Source organism: Trifolium pratense, linkage group LG2 (genome assembly GCF_020283565.1).
Source record: "Trifolium pratense cultivar HEN17-A07 linkage group LG2, ARS_RC_1.1, whole genome shotgun sequence".
In the NCBI taxonomy this organism is placed as follows: domain Eukaryota; kingdom Viridiplantae; phylum Streptophyta; class Magnoliopsida; order Fabales; family Fabaceae; genus Trifolium; species Trifolium pratense.
Window position 1 is genome coordinate 32,133,131 of NC_060060.1, and position 14,958 is coordinate 32,148,088.

The 14,958-nt window shown below is 32.4% G+C and overlaps 2 protein-coding genes across 2 annotated transcripts; one reads left to right on the top strand and one right to left on the bottom strand.

Annotated features, from left to right (window-relative positions):
* Positions 1 to 1,649: 1,649 nt before the first annotated feature.
* Positions 1,650 to 5,640, bottom strand: LOC123910508 (chloride channel protein CLC-c-like). Its single transcript, XM_045961635.1, has 5 exons — positions 5,435 to 5,640; positions 4,057 to 4,435; positions 3,427 to 3,965; positions 2,023 to 3,163; positions 1,650 to 1,886 (listed from the first exon to the last, which is right to left on the bottom strand). The coding sequence occupies exons 1-5, from the start codon at positions 5,608 to 5,610 to the stop codon at positions 1,800 to 1,802; spliced, it is 2,322 nt and encodes a 773-aa protein (XP_045817591.1). The 5' UTR covers positions 5,611 to 5,640; the 3' UTR covers positions 1,650 to 1,799.
* Positions 5,641 to 12,255: 6,615 nt separating this feature from the next.
* Positions 12,256 to 14,273, top strand: LOC123910509 (glycosyltransferase BC10-like). Its single transcript, XM_045961636.1, has 2 exons — positions 12,256 to 13,249; positions 13,399 to 14,273. The coding sequence occupies exons 1-2, from the start codon at positions 12,554 to 12,556 to the stop codon at positions 14,038 to 14,040; spliced, it is 1,338 nt and encodes a 445-aa protein (XP_045817592.1). The 5' UTR covers positions 12,256 to 12,553; the 3' UTR covers positions 14,041 to 14,273.
* The last annotated feature ends 685 nt before the right edge of the window (positions 14,274 to 14,958 follow it).

The window sequence follows — 14,958 nt, forward strand, 5'->3', positions numbered from 1 at the left end:
TATCTTTAGGTTTTTTACGCATTTTAGGTCTTTGTTATACACCCTTGATTGCCTAAAACAAAAAAAAAAATACTACCCTTGATTTGATAATTTATTTATGGCTTAAATGCAATTTTACCTCATGTTTTGATTAAATCGGAATTTTACCCTCATTGTTTTAAAACGCGGACTTTTACCCCTTGTTTTATAATTTTTTGGATTTTGCCCTCTAAAATTTTGTTTTCGAGTCACAACTTCAAAGTTTCGCACACAACTCAATTTGGATCAATAATTCACCAAACGTATACCAAAATGACTGTAATCGAGTTATCTTCTGGGGTTGTGTTGTTTCAGAACTCAAAGTTGGTTTTCACAAACTTTTAGGTTATGTTTCCACGGATGTGGTATATTCATAGTTGCATTTTTAGTGGGGTTTGATTATGTGGAATGATAACTCGATTACGGTCATTTCGGTATCCGTTTGGTGAATTATTGATCCAAATTGAGTTGTGTGCGACGCTTTGAAGTTGTGACTCGAAAGTAGAATTTTAGTGGGTAAAAGTCCGCGTTTTAAAACGGTGAAAGTAAAATTTTGATTTAATCAAAACAGGGGGCAAAACTGCATTTAAGCCTTTATTTATTTATAATTCCTAATGTTCTCCATCTTTGTCTTTTTATCTATATTTTTGCTCAATTGTAAATTTATCTGCTCATTTATAATATTTCACAAAATATATCTTTAGGATTTTTTTTTGTCGCCGCATTTTAGATTTTTCTATACTACACTTGAATTAATAGTTTGAAGGTAAACAATCAATCAACAATAACAATAACAAGTCACATGTGAAACAAAAATTATTAAAACATATGCATACATTGTAAAAGTATTTTGATAACTGATATTATCAGGACAACTTTAGTTGTACTATGTTTGATTGTAAAATTGTTTCAGAAACTGGACAAACTTGGAGGAATGGACAGGACAAAAACTGAAATTTTTGTCCCTTACTAAACCACAGTACAACTTTTTGTCCGCAGTACAAGTTGTCTAAAATACCAAAATACCATTTTGTTAACAAAATATCCTATAAGACAAAAAATTGATCAATATCACAAAAAGTTGTTCTGTGCTGTTATGTCATGTGTTGTGCTGTTCTGTTTTGTACTGTCATGTCCAGTAATTATCCTTTAACATATCAAACACACCCAAAAAATTCATTACGATAAAACAAGGTCATATACCAAGGCGGATATCTTATGATATGTATTTCCTACAAGCTGAATATCTTAAAATGATCATTGGTTTAAATTGTTTCTTGTCAAAACCAATAACCTCATAAATCTTTTCCATCGATTGAGTCTGTGTTGTTTCATAGAGGACCCTGATAGGCTTTGGTGCAACACCATTATAAGAAATTCCATTTGGTGTGTGGTGTGTTTATTACTCATCCTTTCCGATGTCACACGAGTGTTGTCGTTCCATGTTCTACTATTAACAAAATATTAGGTAACCTCTAAAAGATAGACATCGGCATGATAAAAAAATTGTGATAATTAAAATTGGATTGTGATAAATTTAGATTTATGTGTAAGGCAAGAGAATCACTAATTTCAAAGAGAAATAGACATGATAAGGTCTTATCATATCTTATATTTGATGTCCATTGATAAGTAAATTCCTATGCAGTAAATCCAACCCAAAATTCCCAAAAACAAAGATACTAACAAATGAAAATTCATCCTATCGTAAAGAAAAAGTATTAATTAATGATAATTCATATGATGTCCATATGCATAATTTGGTTTCCACGAAGCTTTAATTAGTCTTGATTCAAGTTGGGGAATAGCCCCAAGATATACTCAGACATGAAATCATGCCTTGTCAGGATCCCAACAATTGGAGGCCTCTGCATAACATTACAAACGTTAGTTACTTAGTTAGTTAGGTAGTTATAGTAAGTACTACTCCATATCCTCATTATTATTCAACTCTAATTAACAAAACAATCAAAGGTATTGCAAAAAAAAAAGAAAAAGACTTACTCCTGGTTTCTTGGGCACGACGAGCAAGTGCCTGAGTCCAAGCTCCCGGAAAAGAAGAGCAGCTTTTGCAAGAGACATTGTTTCAACAACAGTATATGGAGATGTATTAGTGATTGGATGAAGATCAACAAACATTTCCATATCCTCTTGTGAAATGTCTAAATCCTCCACCCTTATTATCCCTCTCCCTAAACCCGGTTTTGCAAAATCACTTGCCTTAACCTTGTTCATAATGGTAGATCCTGTCAACACTCTCTCCCTAGTGAACAATGTCTTGTGCTTGAGAAGTACCAACAGATGAGACCTTAATACCAACCCACACAACTCAGGAGAATCCGTCAAAGGAGGCTCGTCAATTACAGGAAATCCATGATGTTTTGTCACCTTCAAAGCATGAACAATATTCCCCACTTTCTCGATCCCACAAAAAGAAAACAGTGGACCAGAAACAACGTCGCCTGCAACTAAATTCCTCATGTACGGCTCTGCATGTGCTTCCATATAAGGCAGTCCCTTGAACTCCACAATCTGATCATAAACACCTTTGTTAAAACAATCGGCCACTGTTTTAGAAATGAGGAGAACCAACATGACCAATGGTAGCATCAACAAGTTATCCGTGAGCTCAAGAAGTATGACACAGAGAGAAACTGTCATTCTCATGGTTCCACCAAGGAAGGATGCTGCTCCAAGGAGAGCAAACAAACCAGTATCAAGAACTGTGAATTGATCCAACACAGTCCCTATTAGACGCCCATAGGAAGCTCCAGCAAGTATGACTGGAATGAATAGACCAGAGGGAATGGCAGCACCGTATGTCACAATTCCAAGCAAGTATATTGCCACGAAGAAAATTATGAGAGTTGAAAGTTGAAATCCGGCATTGGCAGAGTCGGAGCCATTACTGAACAGGTTGCGGATGGCATCGTCGTTAGTGGTGAAAAGGAGAGAACTGAGATCATTGTAGTGGTTGGGTGGACATTGAAAATTGTCGTAGTGTATTGAGAAACCTGCGGTTGGGGGGCTAGGGCACTCCCCTGGACATTGCACACACTTTGATAGCAACGGAAGCCCAAATCGAATACAAGATGTCACAATCGAGATAATCATCACCAGTAAAATCTTGAATATTGGACCTCTCCTGCAATTCAATTCAGTTAATATATGTCACAATCCATGCACCAAATCAGTGTTGTTAATTGCAGATCGAAGAAAATAACAGTTTGATCAAAATTGTGCTATGCGGCAATAGTGCTATATAGCCACTATTTGATAGCAATGTATACCAAATAGCGTGTCACAAAACAATAGTTATTAATTGGTTCAAATTCTATTATAATACAACTGCTATTTACCAAATTAGTAATTGTAAAAGAGAACTGTATATATAATATAGGGACATACTCATTTATAGCGGTGTAAGTGCGAAGGACTTTATCAACAAGATAATTGTAAAGGCTTCCCATAAGACCTCCAATGACTCCGAGAAATATAACTGTGAGTAGATCAAATGTGGTGTAGGAAGGCTTTGCAGAATTAACATCAAACATTATGAGTCCTCCTTCGCCAAAGAGACCGCATTTGCCTCCTCCTTGATGACAAAATTGTATAAAACTCCTTAAAACAACTGCTACTACAGCAGTGGTAAAGAATGTACGCCATAGAAGAGCACTCCTCCACCACGAAGCAGCTTCTTCGAGTGCGAAAAGAACACCACCAACAGGAGCACGGAAGGCAGCGGCAACACCTGCAGCTGCACCGCAAGTGATCAAATCCCTTCGATCTCTATCATTTTTGAAGTATCTGAGCCATTTCCAGGTGAGTCGATATTTACGAGAACCGCCTTGTCCGAGTAAATTAGCAATGCAAGCACCTGTATGTACCATGGGTCCTTCTTTCCCCACAACGAAACCAGCAGCAACTCCTAAAATTGAACCAAATATCTGACCACCACTTCAAACCATTAGCTAACAGCTATTTGTTTTGTTTTGTGAGTGTATTCAAATTAAAACCAATTACAAGTTAATTAGGTACCTTGACAAAAAGGGTAGACGGAGCCAATATAGAATGCGCATCAATGCCATTGAGGTATGCCTTTACCTCTGGTATGCCGGAACCTGCTGCTGCAGGGGCAATATAAGCACACAGGGCTGCAGCCGCAGCCCCTAAAATCATGTTACAAGCGACATATGCTGCAAATGCCTCATGATACTTTTGCTTGAGCATGAGATTGTTGGTGAGTAAAAGTTTGAAACCAGCAATATTCTCAACTCCAAGGTTGTTAAAAAACCCAACAAATCCAGTAATTAAACCAATAAGAAGTGCAAGGCTCCATTTCAGAACAACATATTGGTATATCTCAACCTTGGTTCTTGACCTCCAATCCTGCTTCAACAGATCATTCTCAATTAACCTGCAGAATGCATCATGCCACCAAAATTAACATATAATCACACACACACTCAACAAAATTTTGATCAAAACCAAAAACAGCAATGAAAGAAACTGTGCACTAAATAAAACATCCCATTATTTTTTAACGAAACCATATTAATTAATTAATTTACTGGCTTCGGTATCTTCCATACAGTATTTCCACAAATGACATTCTATGAGACTAAGTTTAACTTGCACTTAAAATTGTTCACCCTCGAAATATTAATATTTGATTTTACAATTAAAGTATTCTTCAAGAAAAAATTTATTCTTCCCTTCAAATATTAATCAATTCTTCGTGAAAACTTTCCCTTACTCCATAGTGCTTAATTTTTATTTTTGTTACAAATTCATAATGTTTAATGTTGTAATCTTAAGGCGTGACAACATGTCGGCACCTTATTCACACCTTATAAACACTTATTTTATCATGTATTTTTTGTTTTCACCGTCTGGTTCCTAAGAGAACAGACCCTAGTAGTCCAGAGTTCGGGGCGATTTCTGGCATCAAGTGGTTCAACTGTGGTCCTCCCATCACTGAACCAACTAACATTTGGTTGTATTTTGTGCACACATGATAAGAAACGTAATAACATTATTTACTATGTTTTTTAAGTTTAATTATGTAACATTTTTTAACTATGACATGATAAGATATCCTTATAAAAGAATTACACATATGAGATTAAATCTTAGTTAAAAGAGAAAGAGATCAAATTGAGAAGAAGAAAAAATGTCAAAAAATGAGAAGAAAAAAATTTAAAAATGTTAAAATTCAAACAATCTTAGTTAAAAGAGAAGGAAGTCAAATTGACTGCAGAAAAAAACAGAGTTATGAGATTGATTTATCCTAAAAAAATCAAATAATTAATTTTTTTAGATGGGCAAATAATCCATAAGTAATTAATAATTGATTTATATAAGATGATAATTAATTGTATGGAGAAAAGAAAAGAAGAAGACAAATAGTACTAACTCATAATCAAGACTTTGAATGGGACAAATATTGGCTCCAACAATAGCCTGCTGAGAAGAGTTATTGATTCTCCTTCTCAACAATAACGGTTGTTTCTGATTCATCATGTGATCATCATTGTTGTGATCATTACAGACTATCTCAATCCTTTCCTCTATTTCCTCCTCCCACTCCATCTTTTTATTCACTATATATTCTGATAATACTCTTCCCTTCAGTTCGATCCTCTGCATGTATTGTAACACTTTCTTTGCCCTGTCACTTTTATAACAAAAAAATTGTTTTAAAAATAAGTGTATGTATTTTGGTCAAGGTATATTTCAATTTTTTAGTGTAATACAATATAGATTACTTTTTCAAATTATATTACCTAATTAATAATATGTGTACTCATAAATAGCAAAATAAACCAAACATATTCATGTATTTGATCTAAATTTTATACCAAGATACATTTACATTTTTGCTTATATTTTACAAATGGATAATGATATTTTTTTTTTGGTCAAACTTTTATGATATACTATATATATATATATATGGCATATCAAGTGAGAATACTTTTTTATGCGAGAATGAATATTAACTCTTTGATTAAAATTGATTGGTCGAGATTAGTTAATGACACATGTGTCTTTCCATACTTATTATTTTTCTAATTGTCTTTAACTCTTAAAGTGGATAAGATAGATAAATGGAATGATCGTCTGACCCCTACATAAAAAACTAAAAAGCACGGCAGGTTAATTTAATCTTGAAGTGATCAAAATTTGCTTAAAAAAAGAAAGTTAAGTGATCAAAATATAAATAAAAAATAGGTAAAATATATTAACTTCAAGAATAACTCATTATAGTTACTTCAAATTTTTCCTTAAATCTCAACATTTAATTTTAATCTTAATTAATGGCTCTGAGTAATTTTTTTTTTGTTTTTTGACAGAGGCTCTGAGTAATTGTTAATAATGTTTATGGTTAGATTAGATTTCACACTCCCTTCCGTATCAACCAAAAAGAAAATTCACACTCCTTCTCCCTAAACTCTTGACACCTGTGTATAATACCTTCTAATCCCCAATTGATAATCAAACTTGTGTATGCCATGGAACTCAAATGATTGACTTAGAACAATCATCAATTGAAATAATTGGTCTCTCGATTCTTCCCCATGATAACCGTATATTCCCTAATTTTTTCCTATGATGATAAAACCCTTAACATCTACTTTTTGTGGTGCCATTGTATTAGAATTTAGAAATAAACACACGTCACCATTCCTTGAATATTTTAGGAAATTAGATTAACAGAACCTCGTCAAAGCTAATTTATTTGAGATTGAAGGCACAACGATCAACGATGTTAATTGGCAATTTGAAGATAAAAATGGTTCTTTAAGAAGGTGGATAAAACTTTACCCTAGACAGTATCAACAATTAATCATAGCCATTTAGTGAAACTAAAATTTAAAGGTTGAGATTTCAAATTACTTTAATGAGTTGTTGTTGAAGTCAATATATCCCTCCTTAGTAAAGAAATAGCAAAACTAGAGTTATAATTGACGTGATCAACCTATAAAATAATCACTGTCAAAAAAACATATATAAAGCTAGACACCATCAACATACGATCAACATATACATACACATACGTAATGCTACAAGATGGACGGAAGTGGATAAGCAAAATTAAACTTAAGTTTCAGTTCAAAAAAAAAAAAAGACTTACGAGGTTTTGACGAAAAAGCAGATGAAATATCAACGACAATGAGAAAAAACTTCAATCACAAAAGCTACCTCTCCGAATCTCCTTAATCTGAGAATTTAAATAATAAGTTTAGAAGAGATTTTACTTCCCTCCTTTTTACTTCCCCTTCTCACTCCACTATTTTATCCTAAATCAAACAGACTTTTATTTATAAAAATTGAATAAAATACATCAATTTTTTAACTTATTTTTAAGAAAATTTTCATTTAATATAATAGTAGTATGGTACTCAGTAGCTAATAGTAGTATAGTACTCCTTAAAAAGGAAGGATTTTATAAGAAAATTTCCATCTATTTTAATTTACTCATAGTCATTCCACCACGATAGACATTAGACAACTTATTTTGCGGCGCATGTTACACCCTAGCCTGTGAATTAATTAATTAATGGATAGAGATTAATTAGAGATTATTTTGCGGCGCATATTCCACGTCAACTTATTTTACTGGTGACTCTATAATTAATTAATTAATGGATAGAGATTGTCACTGAAGTGACACGTATTAACAATAGCACATTAAAATAAGGAAAATAATTACTATTTTCCATCCCTTTTCACGGGATAATTTTCTTTTTTAATATTATTTATGTATTTTGTTTTAAATATTAGTTGAGTAAATTAAAATAAATTAACTTGGTTTAAATTTTTTTGATGAAATTGACATAGTTTTTATTCTGATAGGTTTATAATATTTATGTAAGAATACAATTTTTTTACCAAAAACTTAGGTTATCATCTTGTTCAATAGAAATATTTAAATTATAAATTTTTTATGATGCCTACCATACTCCGTCAATTTTAAGCAATACATTCACCTTTTATTTCAATTGTGCAAATTTTTCGAATTAAAATAAGGTTTATTTTATTTTATTTTGTTGAATTTATATTACTCCGTATTTATTATGTAACAAAAAAAATAGGTTAAAGGTTTTTTTTTGTTTGAATATTTTTAATTTGGTTTTATTTTGTTCAATTTATATATATATATATATATATATATATATATATATATATATATATATATATATATATATATATATATATATATATATATATATATTGTTATTGGTGAAACAATTTATATAATTTATTAGTAAAAAAAAACAAAACAAAAATAGACACTCATCTATATCTATACCTATATATAAAGAGGATACAAAAAAATTTGGTGTAGACTTTTCATAATACCAACAGTACCCTTGACTCTTTTTTTTAAGAGCAAAAATCTTTTATTGACAAACTCATCGGAACATAAGATATTTTTTTTTACATAAGTTTGGAAAATAGAAAATATGGATCACACATACATACGTGCAGGGCCGGTTTTGGGCCAAGGCAACCAGGCCTCCAGCCCAAGGCCTCCAAAATATTGGGGCCTCAAAAATTTTTTTTGGACCCATCATTAATATAATTGGTTAAGTATAGTTTGTAACATATAAGAGCATCCACAATGGAGCACTCCATTTTTTAGTACTTAAATGATCCCACATGGACACATCATCAATTTATTATTTTTTTAATAATAGTACCTAATAGGTACTCAACCCCTCCAATGGAGCATTTCTTAAAAAGTTCTAAAATGGGTCCCATCAATAACTTCACATCATTACAATATATTTAATTATCTATTTTATAATATAAATTGATTGAATTAATGATAAAATTACAAAATTAGTATGGTCTATTTTTTTTATAATTCGAAAAAATAATTAAAATTCAAAATTTAATTTAAAATAATATTGCCAAATTTTAAGAATTACATAATTAAAAAAAAATTAAAATAATTAATAAAATGGTAATTTTGAGAGGAGTAGAATCCTTCAATTTCGTTTTGATTTATATGATAGGAGTATTTATTTTTTTTCCAACGGTAAAAAGAAACAAACAATGACTACCAACGTTTATATATGGTTGACATTAAATTTTTATGCCAATTTAAAAGTTGTGATTTTTTTTATTTTTTGAATATATTAAATAAAGTGGGTCCCATAAAAAGAAGAGAGAGAGTTCTTATATTAGAATTGGTGCCTATTAAGTACTAAAATGTGTTGTGCTCCAATGGTAGTACCTAATAAGTACCTAATAGGTACTACACCATTGGAGATGATCTAAACTTCCTAATCTAATATGTTGTAATGGTAGTGCGCACGGGGTCTAAGACTCCTACATGGAGAGGTCACCAGTTCGATGCTCTCCCAGTTATTTTTATTTATTTTTTAATTGTTTTTATAAATGATTATTTTTTATGTTTTTAATACTACTTACAATATAAATAAATGATGTTCTTTTTAAAAAAATTATATTTTTTATTAGGTATTTATTTTTATTATTTGCTCCGGGTCTCCAAAATCTCGGAACCGGCTCTGCATACGTGGAACGTACTGGCCGCTAGTATTAATATAAGCATGTAGACCCACATATTATAACTAAATAATCGAGAATGTTAAAAGATTGATTTTTTTTTTTTTAAAATTTTTTTGAAAAGGCAAAAAATTTATTAAACAAAAGTAATATGCACAAGAAATGCAAATTCACCAAACCAAGTCATACATAGTCAAAACATCAGGAGCAGCACCAAATCTTTCCTAATACACAACTCAATTACTCCAACAAAACTAACACCAGCCCACAATATCACAGCAACCGAGAAGAGAGCACCAATACTACGTTAGAGATTCAAAATGACACATCAATACTTTGTTTGAGAAGGTTTTTTTTTATTTTATAAATAATGGTTTATAGAAGATTCAATTGAATGTCACCTAAGTAAGTTCTTTAATTCAATGACACATAAGCAATTTCATGAGAACTCACAAGAGAGCTCCATGAGAATCTCGCTATGTATAATAATTGAGATTTATGTGTTATTTATCTGTCGTTTTGATTTTTTAAATATATAATTTGTCAATTATATTATTTATCAATTACTTTTTTTTTTCAATAAAAATAATTAATGTTATATATTTGAAAAACTAGAGTTTGTTTGTTATGAAAGATAAGATATTAATTATTTTTTTATACTTATCTTTTTTTTTGTTTTCACCACCGGTTTAATCCGGTTCAGTATCTTTTTTGTACTTATCCTTTTCCCTTTTTTTGAAAAGAATATTGAAAAGAAAAAATGTGTGAAAAAAATATGAATTTATCGTTAGATTAAAATATCTATATCTATTCTATCTATATCTATATCTATACTATATATAAAGATGATACATGAGTTTTGGTGTGGATTTTTCATAATACCAACAATACCCTTGATTTTTCTTAGTAGCAACAAAAATCTTTTATTAGGCACATCTTTTTTTAGCGGTAAAAATATTTTATTAACAAACAAACTCACCATAACATAAGACATTTTTTCTTTGGACATAAGTTAGACACAGGCAGACGCGGAACTGTCTAACCCGCTAATACTATATATAAAGAGAATATACGAGTTTTGGTGTAGACTTTTCATAATACCAACAATACCCTTTATTTTTTTAGTAGCAACAAAAATCTTTTATTAACAAACTCACCATAACATAAAATTACTTTTTTTTAGTAGGAAAAATCTTTTATTAACAAACTGACCATGACATAAGCATTTTTTTTTTACATAAGTTAGACACAGGCGCGTGCGGAACGCGCCTACCTGGCCCTCTAAAAGAGGATACAAAATATTTTGGTGCGGACTTTTCATAATACCAACAATACCCTTGATTTTTTTTTTAGCAACAAAAATCTTTTATTAACAAATTCATCATAACATAAGACATTAAGACATTTTTTTAGCCGCAAAAATATTTTATTAACAATGCCGATCGGGAGAGTGTCTCGATTAAATCCAAAGATGCACTTAACCTGAGAGTTTCGCCGTCAAAAATGTTGTGGGAGCCTCTAACTACCCTCGTCGCAGCTCCGACACACGTCCCTACCTCTATCCTCAACACGATCCCTAAACCCCAACGGCCATCATCACAAGGATGAGCATCCACGTTAAGCTTTAGGGCGCCATTGTTCAGATGAGTCCAGTAAATGTCGTTACTGCAAGATCGAGTATCAGAGGAGTTTGAAGGATTTTGCTCACGGATCTATACTCCATGGAAGACAACAAAATATTTTTTTTTAATTCATAATTTTCTTGTTATAATAGATTCATTAAATGATAAAAAAAAAGACAACACAAAAAAATTAAATTCAAATTAAAATATTTTGTTGTTATTGGGGATCGAACCGTGTCCCATCAGCTTGTAAAGAGAAGCACGTAGGTGTCACATTGAATTAAATTATTGAAAGAATGACACTTTTGAATTTGTTCCTTGAAAAGAAAAATTGAGAATGAGAAAGCGTACTTTTTGTTTTAAACAATGTATTGATAATTGATAAATATTAAAAATCGCATAATTAATATTTATCATTGATATTTAAAACGTTACGGACAAATATGTATTTTTTTTTGTGCTTAATTGTATTTTTGGTTTATTTAATTTATCTTATGGTTCGTTTGGCCCAACTTTTTTTAGAGCTTATGCAATATAAATTAGGTTTTATGCTATTTTATAAGTTTACAATAGTGAAAATTGTAAATTTATAAACTATTTTATGAAAAACTACCTTGACAAACTTATAATAATATATAAAAATTGCATAAGCTATTTGTATAAGCTCTAAAAAAAGTTGGGTCAAACGAGCCCTTAGTCACAAAAATAGTTTCCTATTTTAAAATCAAACTTTTATCTTTATTTTCATATTTGTTGCAATTTTGGTCCAAATTCATAATTTTATTCTAAAAATTATGATTTTTGGCATGATAAAATGTGATTTTATTATCTTTAACATTTAATATAAAAATGAAATATCACATTTGAGTTCAAATTCACATTTTTTCACATTAAAATCCGTCAGTTTTAAGGGAAGAAAAAATAAATAAATAAAAATATGAGAGAAAGAAATGCAATTAAATTTGTTTTTTGTTTTTTCTTTTCATAATGGATAGGTAATAATGTCCGTGTAAATTAATATAGGCAATCGGTGGGATTGGGATACTGGATACATACGGTCTATTTACCTTTCCCTTTGCTTTGTCTTTTGCCTGAACAATCAGAGACAGACATCCATTCATCCATCCCAAAAAGTAAAACAAAACAAAACAAACAGAGAGATCATCGATAAGCGACAAAAACACACACACTCTCCCGTTCGTGCGCGGTTGTATTTTGAATCCATTCGAACGAACATCTTTCTTTGGATCCATCCCCCGTGTATAGTTACTGATCTCTACGTACTTTTTTTACCCTAATTAATAATTGGATCCGGCGGCGGCAGCGGCATTGTGTTGTTGTTGTTGTTGTTGTGGTGATTTAGATTGAATTGGATGGCGAGAATGCGAGGAGGAGGAGGAGGAGGAGGAGGTGAAGAGAGTGGAGGAGGAGGAGAACAGAGAGAGAGAGATCCGAAGCACTCTGGTTTGGTAAGATTGGTACAAATAGTAACGATGTTGGTTGTTTTTGCTGGCGGTGTCGTCATCGGTTTAACAACCACTTCTCACATTCACTACTTCAATACTAATTATAATAATAACAATAACTACCTTCATTTCATTTCCCAACAACCTTCTTCCACTGCTGGTGTCTTCAATCACATTGATGATGATATTATTGATACCCTCCAACAACAACAACCCAACAACTGTAACTGTAATTGTACAACTAATAATAATAATGAACCACCTCCAACTCCTTCACCTCTTCCGGTGGTGGTGGTGGAGGAGTATGAAGAGGATATGTTGGAGTCTTTTGTTCATCCATCCAACATCACCCACACCTTATCTGACGACCAACTTTTCTGGAGGGCTTCCTTGGTTCCCACGAAACATAACTACCCATACGCTCGTGTACCCAAACTTGCTTTCATGTTCCTTACTAGGGGACCTTTGCCCTTGTTGCCTCTCTGGGAGAGATTCTTTCAAGGCCACTCCCATCTCTTCAACATTTATATCCACGCTCCTCCTGGTTACCTTCTCAACGTCTCTCATTCTTCCCCATTTTATCGACGCAACATTCCAAGTCAGGTACCTATTGCTTTTCTACATTCATATTATTATGCTCTTGTCTCTTCTTTCTAGAACCAATCAAACCTATATTTCTTACTGCTTAATTTTGTTTTATATATATGTGCAATATGCAGCATCTCAGAGGACTCTATTTCTGATATTGACAGGTTGTTTCCTGGGGAACAGTTACACTGGCCGATGCTGAGAGGCGGCTTCTAGCAAATGCACTGCTGGACTTTTCAAATGAGCGATTTGTTCTCCTCTCAGAGAGTTGCATCCCTGTCTACAACTTCCCTACTGTTTACAGATATCTCATTGATTCTGCACACAGCTTTGTTGAGTCATATGATGATCCTTCCCGTTACGGTCGAGGCCGCTACAGCCGCAATATGCTACCTGATATTCAGCTTAAACACTGGCGCAAAGGCTCTCAATGGTTTGAACTCAACCGTGCTCTAGCTGTTTATATAGTCTCTGACACCCAATACTTTTCCCTCTTCCGTAAATACTGTAAGCCTGCTTGCTACCCAGACGAACACTACATTCCAACCTTCCTTAATATGTTCCATGGTTCTCTTAATTCAAACAGAACAGTCACATGGGTCGACTGGTCAATGCTTGGTCCTCATCCGGCAACCTACGGGAGGGATAATATAACCGTCAGTTTTATACAGGCTATAAGGAACAATGGATCCCTTTGTCGATATAACTCAGATATGACTTCCATTTGTTACCTCTTTGCTCGCAAGTTTGATCCCAGTGCATTGGAGCCGTTGCTTAACCTCTCTTCAGAAGTCATGAACTTTTAATTTTCTCTATTCATTTATAACTCGTTCTTTTAGTTGTAGTCCCTAGATTGCGGTAGTGGATTATTTCACAACTTCAGTAACAATTCATTTTGCATTGGTAGAGATATCTGTACAGGTATTGTTAGAGAATTTGGGTTCTCTGCTAGAGATTATCATATTGTTGCAGAAATTAACTGCATTTTATTCCTTCCAAGAAGGAATCTATCAATACAGAAATTTTATATTTTCACCAACTCTCAATTCCTTGTGCTTTTCTGGGTTATATCTTCAGTTTCCAATACTGCCAGTACACAGTTAAATGCACTCTGAGAAATTAACAACTTTAATCATATTGTGCTTTTCTGTGTGTGTGTGTGTGTTTGATGAAGACGAGTAGAATAGAAAAAGAAAAGAAAAACAATATGAATTGTTTATGACAGACAGCACATGCTACTATTACATATACCATCCACGTTTATTTATACCTTATAATACAAATATCTCGATTTTTTAAGATTGGTGAATCATAACAATGCTAATATATCTAACCTTAATCTATCAGACTAAGGGTGATTGTGTGGACTTCACAACTATAAAACAACTTCACTGAATGCTTAAAATCCACTTCATGGTTCATAAACAACTTCAGGAACTTCACCAAATAAGCTAAATGACAGCACATTCATTTATCATTACTTTGGCAGTATGTGCACCCGCCGGAACATAAAACAAGGGAAAAGGCTGTATGGGAACAAAAGGATTGGGAACTGCTTTCTTGAAGGGAACCAAAAGACAAGACAACCCGCAAATTTTTAAAATAGAGAACATGGAGATCAATCTGAAAAGGGAGTAATTCTGTTTCTTCTTTTCTTTCTCTTTCTTTCTTTCTTTTCACGGCAGATTTTTGGTAAATGAGAAAATAGATGGGTGTGATTTATT